Genomic DNA, 21347 nt, shown 5'->3' with positions numbered 1-21347 from the left:
GTATTTAATACTTCCAAATTATGCAGTTATATTTCTTCGAATTGTAAGTTATTTTTGTCATCTCAAGTAAACCAAATTTTCTATCCTGAATTCCACTTCTGTAACTAAATAACACCCTTGCGCCTATCAATGATTCTTTCTTGTTTGTTATTTTGCCATCCGTATACATTAGGAATTTATTTATTTTTCAAACTGTAACTATATTCCCTTAATTGCATGAGTGACGTTATATTTATCATAAACAGTAGATTTCAAGATTTTTAACACGGTCGTTGGAATCTTGAAATCTACTGTTTATTATAAATCGGTCTATAATCTCTTGGCATCACTTCTCAATCTCTTTCAGGATTAATGTTGCTCTTCCTTTAGCTATCTACCGCTTTAATTCTGCTTGGTGCACACATCTCTTTAATTTGCTGTAGTTTTTATATAGATTAGTAAACTATAACTAATACACTAATAATAATAATAATAATAATAATAATAATAATAATAATAATAATAATAATAATAATAATAATAATAAAGGCTATTTTAGTATTTTATTCTATTCGTATTTTTCTCAATAAATTAAAGAATATAAATCGCATTTCTGTAGATTTATAAAAACAATTCGAAAAATATGCAAGACGTCAAAATCAAGACTGATGTATAAATCCAGAAAAATCACTAAAGGAGGGTCAAGGAAGATGGAAAGACCGAGAAGAGAACACTGACCAGACCTCCGCTGAACAAGTGCGAAGGGAAATGGGACGTTAGGGAGGCTTATTACCTCTCAAATTTCAGTGGAAACCAATGACTCTTGCTAGCCAAAAATCGATGGCGGGCGGCTGTTGTGATAATACAAATTTATTTGCAAATGTTATCAGAAGAGGTGGCGAGCACTGGAAAATGTGAGGAGACTTGTTGTCACTCAGCTTCCAGGGAATGCCAAAGATTGGTTTCAAGGAGAGATCTTTGATAACCTTTGCCACTACTACTACTACTACTACTACTACTACTACTACTACTACTACTACTACTACTAGTACTACTACTACTACTAATAATAATAATAATATGGGTAGATATTACTAGAAATCCTAGGAGACTTGATCAGATTACAGAAAACGCCAACAATTATTAGCTAGCACTGATAATGAACCTGTATGAGAACTCTGAGTGGCCACATGATAATATTAATAAAAATTACATATGGCGGACGACTATTAAATACACTTCGTCTCAAATAGAAAAAGAAATTATAATGCCTGGAGGATTAATTCATGATAACAGAATAAATACTATATTATCTTCTAAAAGGACATAATACTTGGGAGAATTACATCATTACCACAGAGCATATATTACAACTTAAAAAATACGTATCATGGCGTACGAACATGTACTGCAATGAAACAAAAAACTTAATGCTTGTATCAATATTATTATGAGAGTAAAACAGATACTGCACTACACCGACATGAACTGAGCATTAACCGTGAGTAATTGTAGAGTTTCACCTTCATACATACACGCACCGAATCTCCATTATTTATAGATTATTATAATGATTATGTCCTTTATAACAAAGTACAGTGTACACTTAAGTATATGTTAACACGCACACACACAATATAAAATAGACTTGACAAACAATCGTATTTGTTACCAATATTAGAAAAATAGAAGTGATGACTATATTGGTATTTTATTATTCATTTTCCTCAATAAATTAAAGAATATAAATCGTATTTCTGTAGCTTTATAGAAGCAGTTCAATAAAAATAGCTGACGACAGAATCAAATTTGAAATATTAATACACAAGCATGCGTAAAATATAATTCGTGCGATAAATAAATATTCTCGATTCAGTTTGAGATTAAGTAAGACGGTAGATGAACTGTCACCGAGAAAAAAATCATTTATTTATAGCAAACACTTGGAGAATATATATGTAGTAGACATTTGTTTACAACTTACATATATATGCACACGCAGACAGATCGACTCAGATTTGCAAATCATAGTGATTGTCCATCGGATCCGATGATGTTTGCGTTCTGTATATTAGCTATGAACACAAAGGTTGTTCTGCAGCCCCGTCTAGAGGCACATGGTCTTGAACAGTGGGTACACCGACAGTAGATGAACCGTCTCTAAGGGAAAAAAATCACTCATTTATTTATTGCAAACATTTTTTTTTTACATGGAGTTCACCATTTATCAAGGCCCAATGACCACTCAGGGATAAGGGTTATTGTGTGTACAGTAATCAAAGGGATAGTGTAGCAATAGTATAGGAGAATTGGTAAGGTGTCATTACTTAGGGGGGGGGGCGGTTCATCAGGAATTTGTTTGTGTTGGACTTGAAGACATCCAGGTTGAAGTCGGGAGGGAAACAGGCAAACGGAACAGAGTTCCACAGGCGTATTAGAAAAATATATCGAAGAATAAAGCATTGATATCTTGACTAGTCATCTTAAGCTCTGAAGGACGGCGTGGTGGTGGTGGTGGTGGTGATGATGATGATGTTGATTAGGCTGATAGAAATAGAGGAAACGAGTGTGAGAAAAAACAGTTGGCAGTTATGGTAAATACCCCAAGACGTGAAGAATTGAGATGTAAGGTCAAATAATATGTTAGGACAAAGTGATTGTTAGACTATACTTAAATGGTGATTTGATCTGAAAATGATATTGCCAAATGGCTTATGAAGATTAAGTAAATGTCTTCAAACGATATTGTTATGTTTTTAAATAATTTTAATATTTTTAATAATGATTTTTTTATCAACTAGAAACAAATACGCAAATGTAAAGTAAATATTAATGTCTAAATTATTAATGAAAAATTTGGAAAATATCTCCATCTCTAAAAATATAACAACATTAAAATAAGTTTTCGTTAGGATTTTGAAAAAAAAAACGACAGTACCCCTGATGAATCGTACTACTGTCTTGGATTCTAAAGCCAAATACAACTTCCCCAATACTCGGGCTAATTCTCACAGAAATACAAAAAAGATTTTCATTTTAATACGTTAAAAAAACTTCGTAGACACTACTATTAAGCTAGTTGACTTGTATCTTTGTACGCGAATACAGAGATGTATATATATATATATATATATATATATATATATATATATATATAAATATATATATATTCAGAATGTAAGAGATTATATAACTCTTTCGAACGCTAAACAACGTCGTATCTCACAAGAGCAATGACAGCCAACAAAACGGAAGACCAAGACTCGAGTTTCCCCCTCATTTAGGCTCACCAGTTAGACATATCCAAAGTCGAGATTCGAAACCCGAGCGTCTTGTATGCAGAGTTAATGCAGAGTGCTCGCCTCGCATGAAAGACGCTCGGATTTCGAATCTCGAGTTCGGATATATCTAACTGATGAGCGCAAATGAGGGAGAAACTCAAGTCTTAAAAGACTTTTGTGCGTTCTTTTATATAAGTAGACAATACTGTTGCAAATATGAATTCAGGAGAACAGATTACTTTCCCTATAATGGCGATAATGCGTTCTTGTGCAGTTTACGGGCTGTGCTATTTTTGATAGGATTTTTCACTTAAATTCAATGTTTACGGTATCGCATCATTTTTTTACAAAGGAGTAACCACTTATCAAGGCCCAGAGTGTACTCGAGGATAAGGTTTAATAAGTGTACCGTGGACAATGGGACAATAACGTAGTAATTGTTAGTAGTGGGCATTTGGTAAATTGAATTACTTCAGGGGAGCGGTTCATCAAGAACTTGTTTACGTTGGACTTGAAGACGACCATAGTATAGTAAGCCGGAAAGCAGGCAAATGGAAGAGAGTTCCACAAGCGTGCAGTTCTAAGAAATAAGCTTTGTTCATGGAATCTAAGTTTAGGTTTAGCCACAGATAAAGAGTGGGTGAAATTATTGATAGTGTTTTCCTTATAAATAACTTCATATTTTTGAATTATCGTTATGTTAGATGAATGTAAGAAGATGAAGCTGAACACTTCTGTGCTATTCTTTTAAATTAGCTCATCATATTGTGTGACCTATGTCACAATATTGTTCTGTGTTCAAGGATTAATTTTCACTGAATCGTATAACGATGTATCGGCAAGAACATGAAATGAACTTGTAAAATGCACAGATACGGCAAAATCATATAATTCGGGCGGATTTCCATTATTTCAAGGTCCTCAATAAACTGATCACTTTTTACTCCTGGATTGGATTGATGATATGCTCTGAATTCCTACCGTTCAGTTGTGTAGCTAGAACTATACAACACTCACAGAATAGAATAGACTTTGTTTTAATGTTTGATTTATTTATGCTAACTTAATATATTTTTTATTAATTCGTTAAATTAAAATATATGATTTATTTTTCTAAGTAAAATATGTAATGTATGAATCTCACCAAAGTAAAAAAAATATATATTTTATTAATCTTACCAAAGTAAAATATATATTTTATTAATCTTACCAACTTAATAACTAGTTCTTCATTACGAGTTTATTCCGTCTGGGTTATCTTCATGTGCTTTGGGGCACCATTATTTAAGAGATTCTATGATTAGGTGTACCCCCGCTCAAGTATCTTAGCTAACAAAATGATTTCCAATATTTGATACGTCTGGTCATATATTGCTAATAAAAGCTAAGATACATTTCTACCCAAGGAAAAATTTCGTCAATAATACTTAAATAAGCTTTCAATTACTTGATGAAAGAAGAGAAACTACTTAGCATCATAACGATTCCATTACTGTATTTTGCTGTGGGGCTAGTGATTAAATAATTGGTAAATCTATATTTATTATGTGCATCACGTTTTGGTTAGATAACAGGTCTATGATTAGGTTAGTTCTGACAAAAACCACTTAACACACACACACATACACACACGCGCGCGTGCGCGCACACACACATACGCACACACAGATATATACTAGTATCGTTTCAAAAGAAAAGCTTCATATTTTTCTGTTTTAATTACAAAGAGTTCAAGAAATACGAAGACGGGATTAGTATCATTCAAACGAGCAAGATTTTGTGCTTTGAAATTTATTTTTGTACATAGTCCACACCATTCTCAATGCATTTTTTCAAACAATGATTAATGGCTGTGCATAGGCGTTCAGACCGAACTTCATCATACGAGGGTCGCTCCAAAAATAAATTTTGAAGTTGTGAAGAACTACTACGTCGAGGTTGAGACTACCAAAATGATCGACGTTTTGTGCATCAGAACTTATTTTTCTACATAGTCACCGCTATTCTAAATGCACGTTTGTCGGAAATTTAATGACATGTTTGCTTCTGAAGCAAGTCCATGAAAGAGGTTGTTTCTAAGAGTCTTACACGGCCAATATCTGCAACCGAGAGATAAAACTTTCAAGTCATGAATGCATAAGTTCAGTCATAATAACAATGCAATTTGCAATTTCCTCTGATCCATTCCGGCTGCAAAAAGTAAGATGCCTTACTTTTGGAAGGCCTCTCGTATATACTATGCCTTTTGTTAAAACGTCAATTTTTATTCACACCTGTCTTACTGGATATCGCCACAACGCGATGTCACCCTGTGTGTGCGTATAGAATAACAAACCATTAGAAAATCATTCTTTATACTTACTTCCATATATTATTATTATTATTATGTAAAGAAGTTTAAAATCAGGCGAAGAAAGGCTTAATGTTAGACCTCGTACGGTATACTAGAAAAATATTGTGGTAGGGTTGTCTGTTTAGAGTTCTTAGTGTTTGCAAGCGTACATGGTAAGCCAATTGCAACACAATAGTTTATACCAACAGCTATTTTACTGCCCCTAAAACACAACTTAGGCGACACATTCATTGACCCTATATGGTATTATATTTAACACGCCAGTAATTGATCTTGCAGAATTAGTTTGATAAAAGAGCTTGCTTTACGTTATTGAACTTATATCAAGTCACCGATATAGAGATTCTTAATTCAGGATTACTTAGCAATATACAAAATTACAGTAAATAAGAGAGCCCCATCTACCCTCGAGAGGAGGATAAACCGACGCCATTATCTCAACCTGGTATTTTTGCCTCGCTGTACATATAGCGACTCGCCTTCCCAAATAGTCACCCATCTGGTACTATCCAGGTTCAACGTTGCCTAACTTCGGTGATCGAAAACTAGTGTGTCAACGTAATTGTGCCGTATATGATGGAAATAATCATGTACATCGAATTATATCATCCATCAAATCAGAGAAAGATGGCACACACAGATCCATTAGTTTACTTATTCAAACTAATGTTCACATCAAAGGTGTTATGCTCACAAGCTTTCGGTCAATGTAACCTCCGACTTGCCTCAGGCGTATTTTGTCGAACTCAAGAATCCGTACGGAATTCTGAGATGAAACCGTTTATATAATTCATATGCATGCTCTTATTCTGTACTCTATGACCGGGTAGAATATTTTAGTAATTGTATTCTTAGTATCGTCCATACTGAGGTTGGATCTGCCTATAAAAGAATGTCGCTTAAAACTGAATATACTTGGTACTTTATCCATAGCATAACGATCTCTTCTGTTCGTGATTCCTGCAACAAATAAACCTTCTTAAAAACTAAATCTTGTATCCACAGACGACCAGGATCCTGTGTTCTAAACGACAAAAATGGATGCATTAAGGTTTGTACACGTCAGGAAGGACTAGCGGAACTCAATATATGCAAACACTAAGTAGGAGTTTTTACTGAAACTTAAATTAAGTTTCGCTTATATTTGCACTTTGTTTTCGTATTGAACTGAAAGTTTGACAGTTCTTAGGATATATCTTTTCCGTATTCTTTCATTGCCTCAATCGCTGCTGAAACTACTGAGATATTCATGTTCTCAAACCTTGTCTATTAATATGTGAAGGTTATCAAAATTCTGATTTTTGTAGAACGAACTGGACTCGAACTTAAGATTATCAGATCATGTCGGTAACGACTGAACTGCCGTCTACCTTTACACCAACTATTAATATTGACCAATACGGCGCGAATTTCGAAAACGTTTTCAGAGAAAATTAACTGCAAGATCAATTGATGAAGGTATATCACATAATCATATGCGATGCAATATCAAGAAGAAAATCTCAACAATAAAAAACAATAGTTCTGTGCAGATATGACATGTCACTTTTTAATTTTATAAGTAGTCACGTACCTAATGTATAAGTTAAATGAACTTTTTACCTACTTCTTTTACTGGTATAGCTTCATATACAGCACCTGCATATAAAACCATATTATTTTGTACGATTACGTAACTCTCAAATTATTTTGCTTAAGTTCGACAATTTTTATATTTTTCTGCCCAGCTGTCTTTTCCCTACATAGGAAATTTTTAGTGCAAGACTACAAATGACTTATATTAGTGCTCATTTCGTATTTGATAATGTTTCACTTTTTTTCTCTTTTTCTTAAACAAATGTATTTTTCAATCATTATTCAAACCCAGAGCTTGCTTAATCTTCTGATTAAACGCTGCTATCTTACAAATATTGCCTGTATTTGTTAATGTGTACAAATATTTTTATTTCTATAAAATACAACATTTCTCCAATTGCTTGTTTATAGACACTATTATTTACAATTTTAATACCTACTAAAATGTAAAAACGCAAAAACGCCCCCCTCCTTCCATAAGTACATTCTTCTATTTTTTTAAAAATAAAATACAAATTCGATCATTTATCTATTATATTAATAACATAAAGTGGATTATTCTCTGCATCTACAGTTTAAATAGAAAAAAATGAATATTTCCTATCCAAAATTTTCACACTAACTAATTACAACATATAATGTTTTCTTGAAACTGCGTACATTTCATCCCCGTTAACAAATTAAAGCATTTACTCAGAACAAACTGATTCTTTAAAAAAGTCAGTCTTATAATCATCTATTTCACTCTCTATTTATAAAGTCCTTACACTTCATTCACACCCACGTGTTACTTTCTTAATAGATATAATTATTATAAGCCACCGTTTATTATTTCATTCCTTTAATTACAACTAATTCCAATAAACTACATTATAAATACAAATAATAATAAATAATCACTTTCTCACATGCATATACATTCGAATGTATTCAAAGAACAAGGAAATATCGAAATGCTTGAATGTCCGAACTGACGTCCGAATATTAACAATAACTAGCGGAATCTTCCATAGGGAACTGATTCATATGTAATATATTGATGTTTGCATTCTGTAGATATTTAGCATAAATGGGGACGCCCTGATATTATTGTGGCTATTTTGATGAAACTACAAAAGTATTAATCCAAGTTAGCAGGGACGCTCGGCATAGCCTGATCGTAAAATACGCTTAAATAGGATATTTTAATTCTTGTAGTTTTCGCATTTATTATTATAGAGTTAATGTTCTATCGATGTTTATATATTATACAGTTGCGATTTCAAAAGTAAAAAAATAATATATCTGACTTCATCAGCTTGAATCGAAACCGAATCCCCAACTTATGATTATATATATATATATATATATATATATATATATATATATATATATATATATAACTTTAGTTCCTTCAGCTATAATAGAAACCGAAACCAAAACTTATGAAGAATTCTTGATAAAATGATTTATAAAAAAAATAGATTACTAAGGTGCCATCAGCTAAAATCGAAATCAGAACCGAAACCAAACCTATGAAGAGTTCTTGATAAAATTATTAAAAGAATAGATTATTGGAGTGCCATTAGCTATAATCGAAACCCAAACCAAAAATTATGAGGAATTATTCGTAAAATTATGTATAAAATAAATAGATGACTTAAGTGCTATCAGCTATAATCTAAATCGAACCAGAAGTTATGAAGAATTCTTTGTAAAATTATTCGTATTAATACATAGATTTTAAACATTAGTCAGAATTCTTGGTAACATTACTGAAAACCTCCTATCTTATTCAAAATAACGTGTAAACATGACTTTGATGAGCATCATTAGTAACTTCATCTCAATCATGTTATGCTTCTTCAGTTTTCATTTCTCAAGAGATTCTTAGTTTCACCTTCATAAAAAAAGCAGTGGCAGATATCTAAAGTTTTCTGTTAACCATCTTAGCAAAAATAACATACTCAGTGACATATAATAGTTTCCGGTCAGCTAGATCTACAGCTGACGTGCTAAATGTAATATCGCACATGATTAGCTAATCTCTCGATGGGAACTTCGTTTCTAGGGCAATTACTCTTGACATATCAAAGACTTTTGATAGGGTATGGCATAAAGGTCTACTTCACAAAATCTCCAGTTCCTTAATGACTGGGAATGTCTTCTTAATTATTAATTCATTTTTCTCTGATAGGTTCAGAAGAGTAGTGGATGATGGGCAGAAATCAGAAGCTCATAGTATTAACTCTCTTCTTGATCTTCATTAATGATCTCCCAAATAACATATTTAGATCACTCATAGAAAGTTATGCAGACGATACTACTATCTAGGGCAAGACTTCAAATATGTAAAAATGACCAAGATCTCTCTGAATCTTTATCCTCAAATCTTGAGCACATGGTGCAATGAGGAAAAAGGTGGCTGGTTAGTTTTTATGCATCTTAAAACCAATCTTCTCTCTTTCCATCATCAACACTCTGACTCCGAATCTGTCATCAATTTTCTTCTTGTCTTGGGGAGGCTCCATGTTTTGACAAGCTTCTAGGTCTGACTTTCACTCTTGATCTTAAATGTAGCACATACATCAAATCTATTGCTAAGGTCGCTGGAAATATGGTACAATGAGGATTTGTTAAGTCTGCTGATACAAGTCCTTATTTGTATAAAAGCCAAGTACGTCCTAAGATGAAGTACTGTTGCCACGTCTGGGCAGGACGTGCTCAGTGAACCCTCTCATGCCTTGACAAAATTCAAAACGGACGTCGTAACCTAGTAGATGACGGCCTTTTTCTCTTTCCTACAGCCCCTTTCTCACAGAAGAGACGTTGCTAGCCTGTCTCTGCTCTATCGTAAAGCTGTGAAAAAGACACTCGTCAACTAAATCCACTATCAATAATTTCTACATCAGAAAAAGAAACTATAATAATTTTTAGGTTTTGCTTAAACAGTAGCGCGCCAGTTTATTCTATTCTCGGTTCTATTTCTTTCAGTAAGTACTTAGCTTATTGTATTGCTCATTTCTGCGTTCATATGTTTGGTCCCTAATATCGTCGTATTTAAGTTACTTATCTTTTTTGATCCGCTACCATTCCTGAAATTGTAGAAGTCTACATTCACAGAATATCGACCAGGTCACTATGTTTGCCAACGGAGAAGAGTCCTATATACTTCATATATTTATGTAATTTACAAGATAATTTTGTGTGTGTAGCAGGTATACTTTACTTGTGATTAGTGTTTTATGTGATATATGAGGAAGTAACAGTTAAATAGGAAAAATAAATTTAAAATATTAAATATCTACTTAAGATAAGGTTTGACTTTTTTATTTTTCCAATAATAATTAGACCTATCTTTCCCTCACCAGTGTTTGGCATTTTAGATAAATAATATTAATTATGCAATTATTGAACGAAAGTTATATTTACAGAGTCCGTGAGGTGTCAGTGACGTTTTACGATTCCACACCGATTATTTAAAATGTTAATTCGCTGATGGATTACTTTGTTCAAATGTTTTACCAAATCTACAATGTTTTCAATATAAATTCCTGTTTGTTAGGAAAAAGATAGTAATGTTTGAATGGTTAATTTAAATTAAGTAATTTGCATTAAAAATATTTGGCACTTAAAATATATATATAAAAAGTGATGCCACGATTATTTACAGTTCCAAACTGCGTATTTATCTTTTGGAATTAAAAATAAAACAGAGAAAGAGAAACAGTTACTGAAATTTGACTTGCCCCAAAGCTCGTTACCAATTCTATACTTTTTATTTATCTATTTATTTATTTCATTAAATACATTCGTATTTTTGTGAAAATTATTATTATTATATATTATTATTATTATTATTATTATTATTATTATTATTATTATTATTATTATTATTATTTCTAAAAATCCACCTTTCCAAAACTCATTACAACATATTTGGTTTATTAACATAATTCATCGTTTCTTTTTAATGTCATTTTCAACGAACCCCTACGTATTCAATACTGACAATTGCGTCTTTATACAAGAAGCTCTCCCGTTTTCTGATCCGATATTCAATTTCGTGTATCAAAAGATGTTCAGCCTTGACATTTCTATTACTTTCATCATCAAATTAAACGAATGTTTATATTTCGTTGCCATCCTTAATTTTCTGATCGATATTTGATATCGGCTATTCAAAGGAAACACGCTAGAATCATTTTTAGTATTTGGATCTTTTCTTTCTATACCATCTGTTAAACGCCATTGGTGCATAGTAAACATAGGTCACTATTAACTATGGCCTACAACAACCTTTCATTAGATAGTATTATGCAGTGAAAAATACTAAATAAACTGCAAATGCCTTCGATAGACAGTTCACTACACTGTACTTTAATATTTTATATTCTCCATCAAGGGTAATTTAGATACAAGGTCGATTTTGATGCTGGAAAAATCTAACTCTCCCACAAAAGGTACTCTTGATTTACATCCGAGATCACCTTAACTTCCCGTTCATGATGAGCATAGGTCACGATTGAAACTGACCTACCGCATTCTTTCTACAGTAAAAAATATTAAATAAACCGTGTAAATGTTTTCGATAGACAGTTCTTGATTTTGTATATTTTAATATTCCCCACCAGTTAAAATGTAAATAGGAGGTCGATTTTGATGCTAGAAATGCTTGAATCTCACGTCAAAGGGATATATAATAACCTTAACTCCTCGAATTATTTAATGCAGCGTTTCTTGGATAAGAATGGCCGTCGATGCCCACACCTCTCTAAACTTCAGAGCACATACAACACCAGTCTAACCAAATGGTCGCCGACTGGATCAAAAGTCGCTTAACTTCGGTGGAACCGGTGCATGAACGTGAACATGCCATAGTCTGAGTTAAAACAATATATAAAAAAAACTGTATAGAAATATTTCTCTTCATTTTTTATTAAAAAAAAACATGCATTACACTTTTATCCTTGTTCAGACCTATTTACAAAAGACAAATAAGGGAGTGATAAACAAAACATAAAAGGGTTATTCTTAAAATATATCAATTTAATCTTTAATTTCTAATCAGAGAATAATCACTTTGCCAAACCGAACATTCGCACCAGAAAAACCAGAAATCTTACTTAATAATAGGGCCCCTTACATCGCAGTTTTCTTCTAGTTCAATCAATCTTCACAAAACTACAATCTGACGTAAGCAGTCGTTTTATTACTACAACTGTAAATATATTTTCATTTTGCCTCAGAATGCCTCTTTCCATAATTTCTTATCTCGGTAATATATTACCATAAGATTGCTTCCATAGAGAATATAACAATCGCAACAAAGACCTGCTCTAAATCGGCATCAAATGAATTTAAATTCTGTCCATTTTATTCATGATTTTAATCCTATTATATTATTATTTATTATAACTAACGATCTTCATACCTAAGTAACTCTCATTCCTTACATTTGTTTTTTATAAGAAGTAACTAATTCGTGAGAAGGCTATCTTGAACATATCATGAAGGCACATGAACATATCAATCTTATCTAAGCATTTTCATTAAAACAAATTACGTGCGATTTAGAAAGAATAATTCGCTAACAGTAGACCACAGTAAAAGCGGAAGTTTACTTAATTAGAATTAAAACATTTTTGGGTTTTATTGAACATTTTAGCTTTAGCCATGGCTGTCGTTCAGACAAATTACGATAACCAATTGTGTTATTGTTTTATAACAATGCAGTTCAATACTTAATTTAATGATGTCATAATGAAGTTATTTTTTATGATCACTAAGATAAAGTTGTGGCATATAGACTAAATGTTACGTTGTATAACCTGGAACAACAACAATTGAGGCCGATTTGCAGGGATACTATTTAGGAAGTTGGACAACGAGATGTCCGTTCACATTACATTTGAATGTCTAAGCATCTGTATACATATAAACCAACAAATTACACAAAACCGTTAATAGGAACAACCTAAACCTGTCATATAATTGTTTTGAAAACATAGATAATAATCTAAGCACATACTAGTAAAATATATTATAATAACGAAATTAGTATAACAACAACAAAACATCAAGGACAAATGTATCATTATTAAAAATATCCACTAAATAATAAATGCTTACCCAAAAGCATCGTTTACAAAAGCAGAGTTGTTTTTTCAAGGAAAACACGTATAGCAAGCAATATTACTTAGGTATGATCTTCTTTGATTCTAAAAGCATATATTACGACCACAAAAGTACATTAAAAAACAAATAACGCCAAATAAAATCACAATAAGCGAATCACTAATTGAAGCCCAAAGAAAAGTAGATGGTTGCCGATAGAGAAGTGGAAAATAGTACAGCAAGCCAGCAGTTGTAGGAACTTATACGTCATGAGTAAACTATGTTTCAAGGAGAAATTAACTATCCTAAATCAAAAAAGAAAAAAAAAAACAAACACATCTGCAGATATAAATAGCAAACGCATGTAAACAAGTATACATAAATTTTACTTTAGTGAACCAATACATAAAATAACAAAAAATAATAATAATAATTATAATTTTAATTATAATGATAAACGAATGAACTAGAATAAACTAAAATGTAAGCGAAAAACACACGGATTAGATGAATTATTTAAATTTTTCTTATCTTCATTGTCATTTCCGAAACGTTTCGATCGACAGTGTATCTTATTCAACTCAAATGATATTCAAGATGAGAACAGCAGTTCGAAGAATCCATATAATTCAAATAATCAATCCTTATCTCCAAATTCAGAAATGTAACACAGATTAAAATTAGATCAATTGCTAACACAAAAAAGGAAACGCCACTTTCGCCAAAAACAAAAACAAACAAAAGAAGAGATGAATGAAGTCAAATAAACCGATACTCACGAAGATTAACTGCGATAAATGGGTGTCTGAAAAACAAATAATCTGATTGGCTAACCAGTAAACTTAGAACAATGGAAAGAAGTAACATTTTTTCAATATAATGGCCTTACAGATCCTCACCAGGATAAAACGCGAAAAATGTTGTGTAACTTAATTGCTATATATATTTTTTCAGAACTTGCTACCTAGCTCTACTTAAGTATTGAGCAATGCTTAAGTAAATACTCAAAATAGAAACATAACATTCTATCTAGATAATGAAATGATATATATATATATGTGTGTGAGTGTGTGTGTGTAAATACACCGAATATTCCAATATATATATATATATATATATATATATATATATATATATATATATATATGTGTGTGTATGTGTGTGTGTGTGTATGTGTCTGTATGTGTGTGTAAATACGCCGAATTTCCAACTAAGACAACATCGCATTCGAGAAATCCATATTTGATTGTGCTTTTTTAATTTATTTTTATTCCTGCATTGTCGTTTTTATTGTTTTTTTTCAGTCTTTTTATTTGTAATTATTTATTCATATTTTATTTTACTCCCATTTGATGATTTTAAACATTTTCGCATAACATTTTAAGTTTCTATATTTAAGTAAAATTTACATTCACTTTGTTAGCTCTGTCAGTATTAAATATAGCATCTATATAGCAAACAGAATCATATGTTAATAGATTTAACTCTTATAATTAGGTCTTTAATTACGTGTTATTATTTTTAGTTTTAGTTTTTATGTTTTGAACATGTTTTTATAACTTTTCTGCTGGAGAGTGGAACTTATGTAAAATTCAGGATATAAAACTCCATATTATGATTATTCATGTGTCGACGAAACGGTTCATCCAATACCTCGATTTTTAAACATGAATAAAGACAAGATTACTGTAATCTAGCTCTGTTAAAATTTATACATATTTTAGAAATTATGGACTCTACATAAAAGTGATAGGAAAGTACTACTTTGCGATGAATACGAAACAAGGAAAATAGTCTGTATTGATAGTTGTGACTTTTCTATTGATGATATCCGTGTGGATGGTTTGCAGAAATTGTTTTATTGGGACTTGTATAATTAATATTACCTGTTATAATTTCAGCTTTCAAGCAGCAAATAAATAAGCTAGGTTTATAATTGCGAACTCTCATGGTCAGAGGAGTTTCGAGCTCAATTTGAGAGGGTTATGTATGTGTCTCTATTATATGAATGAATATAAGGTATTCCTAGGCGGCAAAAAGAAAGTCCGCACTTGTAATTTTTTCAAAAACTGCAAATTTAAGTCAAATTGAATGTAACTGTTTAAACAACCCATACCTCATTTGATTCGCCTTTTATTCTATAATTTTACCTGTTCATATTTGACTTTTCATTCACGCCAATTTAAAAATTAACTTCAAATTTAGGAAGCAAAAAGACAATCCGCACAATGAGAAAATTGTTATTTAAATATAACTTTAGGACATTAATGCAACACAAATACAACAGGAACACAATGAACTAGTTATTATTTAGTATATAGCCCTTCTGTAATTTGACAGCGTACAATCTTTTGGGAATTCCTTGAATTAGACTGCAGCAATACTTCGAGAAAAGGGCATCCCACTTTTCTTTAAATTAGGTCTGGAAATTGTGCAGACCAATCCAAACACGGAATATCATGCTCTTCCAGGAACCTCTTGACATTGCCAGCTGTGTGAATGGGAGCATTATCCTGCATGAAGATGGGATTATCATCCAAATTCCGACCAAAGTAGGGTAGAAAATGCACAGTCAACATATTAATGTACTTGGTCGAATTAATTCGACCTTGCAAGCGAACTATAAGCCCTGGACCATTGGTATTAATAATGCTCCACAATATAACTGAAAATCCACCATCTTGCAGCGTTGAAACTGAGCATCTAGGATTAAATTCTTTGTCTTTCCTCCGACAGACATACCGCCTTCCATCACTGCCTAAACCACTGAACTTGCTAAAAGCACTTTTGACCAATACGAAGAGTCATGATCTTCATTGCATCTGACAAAGTCCAGACGGCGCTTTCTGTTCTTTACAGAAATCATTGGCTTGCGTCTTACAACATATCTTTGCAAATTAAATTCCTTTAATCTGTTCCTGACAGTAGAAAAAAGCACTTTTTAAAGAGAATGCACTGTTGTTGGATTTGGGGAGCCGTTTCAAATCTGTTTTTTAGGCTGCGGATCTTGATAGCATTATCTTTCCTGTTAGAAGTAACTCTAGTAGGACCAGATTTAGGGGCACCACGAACACCGCCGGTGTTTTAGTGCATTTGCACAATCTTTCGTACAGTTTTCTCATCACATTTCAATTTGCGGCTGATTTCTCGATTGGATGAACCAGAAAGGTGGTGATTAATGAGCTCCTGACGATCACTAAGAGAAAGTCGTGGCATATGGACTAAATATTACGTTGTATAAACTAAACAACAACAATTTCGATTAGAGATGCTTTGTTGCCTGTAAGTGGATATTTTAAACTGATTAAGGGGCGATAATTTAAGCTGGTTGTAAGTGATATTGTTGCTGCGGACTTTCTTTTTTTTTTAAACTGACGTGAACGCTAGTATATTTCAAGTAAAAGTCAAATATGAATATGCAAAATTATAGAGGAATAAAAGGCGAATCAAATGAGGTATAGGTTGTTTAAACAGTTTTAAAAAAATTGCAAGTGTGGACTTTCTTTTTTGCCGGCACTGTATATATATATATATATATATATATATATATATATATATATATATATATGAGCAAACAGTTAATAAGACATGTTAAAACACTTTGAAAAAGAGTTAAAAACATATTTAATCTGAAAAGGAAAAACCCTTGATAAGTGGATAGTCCTAAATCCGCGGAGTTTCGAAGAAATACTTTCCTTCTCATCAGAGGGTAGGAATTAGCAAAATGCGGGATTGGATTTTGCATACAAAAGTATTTGATGAAACAACAAGTAAGTCAAAGATATTACTTTATAACAAAAAAGTGAAGCAGAGGGAATATGGTGAATAAAATGTGATTACACGTGAATGTATAGTCTGGTGAAAGATAAATAATCCAGTGACGGTAAAATTCAAAAATATAACTTCAAGAAAGTTAATTGTATTTCCATTTGCACAAGTAAAATCCAAGGAAATCTTGTAATTGGAAGATGGTCGAAATAATCCAAAGGCCGAAATCCATGGAATAATTCGCAAATATGTACAAGGGAAAAAGGGGAAAACTTCCAATAATACTAATAAAAGAAAAATAAGATATGCTTTTCACATTACTGCCGAGACATAAATATAAATAAGAAAGATCAGGGAAGAAGAAGAGGGGAAAAATTAAATGGTCATAGAATTAAATATAAAATAGAAAAACAAATGTCAAAATTACCCAGACAGGAAATGTTAAAAGGTACGAAAAAATATATAGGACAAAATAATATAGGTCAACTGAAATGTAAAGGTTATTACTTGAGAAAATGTCAGCAAGAGTTGTTAAAAGACAGTAAATGGAAAATAAATAAATTAATTAATAAATAAATAGAAAATAAATAATGAACAAATAATAAATAAATAAATAAATTAAAAAATAATAAATAAAATAAAATATAAAATAAAAAATAAAAATTATTTAAGGGGAGAGGATGGCCGGTATCTGCAAATTTATTATATACGCTTCACACAAAAGGAAACAAAAAAAGGATTCATTCAATGTTCACTTGTTTAAATTTTGTTTTGTTTTAAGTAAAAATAATTTAAGGGGAGAGGATGGCCGGTATCTGCAAATTTGTTTTATATATATATATATATGTATATATATATATATATATATATATATATATATATATGAATGCAAAAGTTACGATTCATTCAGGTGTTTGCATTACTTTCCCAAAATTTTATAATACGCTTCACACAAAAGAAAAAAAAAACACCCAAACTTCATTTAATGTTCACTTGTTTAAATTTTGTTTTGTTTTAAGTATTGTGATTTATATTTATTATTTTTCGTACAATTTAAGAATTACTATAAAATTTAATGAATGTAGATTTTATTAATATCTTTATTTTATTCTTTACAATAGCCGTATTTTATTTAATTGTCTTCTGTTATTTTTTCATTTAAGGATCTTGGATGTATACAGACAACGGTCCTATTCCAACCCTGGGAGAATCGTATCAGTACCACCGTGGAACAAGCAAAGGGATTACGCCCAAACCGAATAACGGGAACAGTAGGTAAGTCAGTTCACATTTGTTTATTTTTTTAAATGTCGTTTCGTTATCGCTATTATTTGTTTTTCGAAGCGATGTGATTTCTTATACTAAGGACAATAACATGTAAGCGGTTGTAAAAGAATATCTTTTCTCATATTCTATAAATGTACAATTACAAGAACTTGTTTGAAAATGGCATCTGCTCAATCTGTGCGATTATCAAAATCATACATGACAGAATAACAAAGTGTTATTTCCATACTTGATACATACATAACTTCTTCTTGTATCGTGGCATGTTCATGATGAAATAATGGTTAGTGTTCTCCATAGGCTTCGATCCATTGTTGGTCCGATTCCTATGAAGACATCAAATAATTTTGAACTTGGCGGAATACATAGAGTAGGTTGCCATTATCTTCCCAAGCGCAGTGGTATCTGACTCACCTGTTTGCACCTATCTGTCGTCCTTAGAACATCCATATAACTGCAGTTGAATAACTTATCTCTTAATACCATAGAACCATTGATCTGTTAAAGGTTCATTCTCCTCCATGGCCATCTAACGTCCTGCTTCTAATGTCATCAGAGTTATCTTTTCCTAGATGTATGTCTTAACAAAGACTAGACATGCATCTCTTCTAATGAATTAATACGCCTCCAGATATCAACCTGGAAATTTATTATGACTCTGCGCGGTATATACAGCACCTGGGTTTCCCCAATGGTCTAGTATCTAGTACTCGCCAAACTCACCATTGCTTAACTACGGTCATCTGGCGGGAACCGGTGTGTCAACGTGATTGTGTAAGCTATTTCAAACCTATACACGACACAATAGTGAAAACGTTATTCAAGCATATAATACTAATAAAATGCTATTTCAAGCCTATACATGACAGAACAATAAACATGCCATTTCAAACTTATGGACAATGGACCAAAAATGCTATTTCAAACCAATGCTTGACAGATCAATATAAAATTAATTTAAAACTTATATATGACAGATCAATGTAAATGCTATTTCAAACTTTTATTTCGCAGACCAATAAAAAGTATATTTCTATCTTATACGTGAGCATATCTCTTGTTGTTTTTATATAAATCAACATGTTCGGTTCAAATTATCGGTTATTATTAGAAGCATATATTTAAGGAGGAACAATATATATATTTAAAACGTCTATAGTAAAAATAATGCCTTGAAAAAAAAACGAAGTTGCTGTCAGTTTGTTAGTCCATGATGGCATACATTCCACCGCTACATCTACCATGGTAGAATTTCGAATTTAAATATGACATATCATGAAAATGCTATTTTAAATTTTAGCATTGTCACCCACTAAAATCCTATTTCAACTAAAATGTAATTTTTAGATAGAGTAAAATTCATGTGATTATCCAATCGAATTGTTTTAATACGAATGCTTCATAATTTACCAAGGCCAAAAAACACTCAAGATTTGTGAGAGTTTTAGTTTGATGATATAACAATATCATGAAAAGACTGAAGACTATCATTAATTTACAGGACGTCATGGGAGATACTTGATGGCATTGGGCGTGTTCCAATCTGTAGGTAAATATTCAAACGATTACTTGTGTTCCAACGTTGGGAAGTTCTTGGAAATAAACTTCGTCCATGTAAGCGCTGTTTGACATTAAATATATAATCAAAATGACTTTTTACTGTTTTGGAAGAAGACTAGTTCTTGCTGAGATAATTTTACAGAGAGAGGAGTTGATGGTAAATCGAGCAGACATCATGGATATAAAGAAAAACTAGCAATGTTTCTTGTGTGAAGAAAAGAGATTGCCTCTTACTAGATTTTGAAGTCAAGTTTATACTTTTTCAAATCAATATAAAGTACTTTGAGCAACACTTCTTCAAATGTGACAATACTCTAACTGTCCATGCCTCAATTTCTTTATTTCTTTAAATATCTATTCATGCTGTTTGTTTTAGCTGTTTCGTTTTATGACATATTGACCCCTTTAGGGTTCAATCAGTTTGCTAAAAGCCTTAAGCTTTATATTCCTTATTTGTTTAATTATTTGATAATGGTGTTTGATTAGTTTGCTTTGTACAGGTAAATTTTTAATTTTTTAAGCTTTAAAAATAAAATCATTGAGTTTCGCAAAGGAGAGGGAAAGGAAAATCATAACATCGATGTTTGGTGCACTAATGGTCATGATTTCGGTATCTTCAGAAAGCCTTATCTGGTAGCACTCGGTTATACAGCTACAGGATTGTAAAATATCAGTTGTAAATACATGCGCAAGTCTAATGCCATAATATATATATATATATATATATATATATATATCTGTATATATATATGTATATATATATATATTCGTATACTTGAATATGTATAGAGAGAAATTCGAAAAATAGAAACAAATATTAAAAGCTTTATCAAACAAAACCATTCCGCGTGATTTAATAAACCTTGTCTACATGAAAGCATGCTGCCTACATAAACACAACCTATAATATTTTACTTTATATATGAATAGGAAGCAATATCGAAACATTTACAAAGATAATAAAGCTCTACAAAAAACGCATGTTATTCAATTGTATATTTAATTGGATCTTCCTCGTTCCGTGTGATACATCATTCACGAACGAAAGATATTGGCGAATTTGCAGATGTGAGGGTTTCGTCTAATGCTGCAATAAAAACATCAATTCTATTGGTTTCAAGATGTAAATATTTACTGAATAACCCTTCGGCTTGTTATGGTAATATGAGGTGTGACTAATAAACCTACATAAACACAACATAGACATGTAGTTATGCATCTACCAATACTTACGGTCCTGGATATGACCTTAAACTATATCCAGTGGCGAGGCCCCAGCTTTCGGGCTTTGGGGAGTGTGGAACCACCCTTTAATTGTCCTTGCTCCCAGGTCCACTCTGACCCGGAATGGTAGTACCTGTTAGGGTCCCAACTATGAGTTAAATAGAAACCGTCTTGAAAATAACAAATATATTCTATTAAAAAATTTTTCTCCATATCTTTGGATT

General features: G+C 31.8%; 1 protein-coding gene across 1 annotated transcript in view; it reads left to right on the top strand.

The window, feature by feature from the left end:
• The window catches only part of LOC145276996 (uncharacterized), a 607572-nt gene that overhangs the window by 240833 nt on the left and 345392 nt on the right, over positions 1-21347 (top strand). Inside the window, exon 2 of the mRNA XM_080128574.1 lies at positions 18216-18327. Coding sequence (XP_079984700.1) covers positions 18216-18327 — 112 coding nt within the window. The remainder of the gene's footprint in view (positions 1-18215; positions 18328-21347) is intronic.

The sequence above is a fragment of the Euprymna scolopes genome, chromosome 5, assembly GCF_053919585.1.
Source record: "Euprymna scolopes isolate OS-2025 chromosome 5, ASM5391958v1, whole genome shotgun sequence".
Taxonomy (NCBI): Eukaryota; Metazoa; Mollusca; class Cephalopoda; order Sepiida; family Sepiolidae; genus Euprymna; species Euprymna scolopes.
The sequence above is the reverse complement of the archived record's forward strand: the minus strand, read 5'-3'. Positions and strand labels throughout refer to the sequence as shown.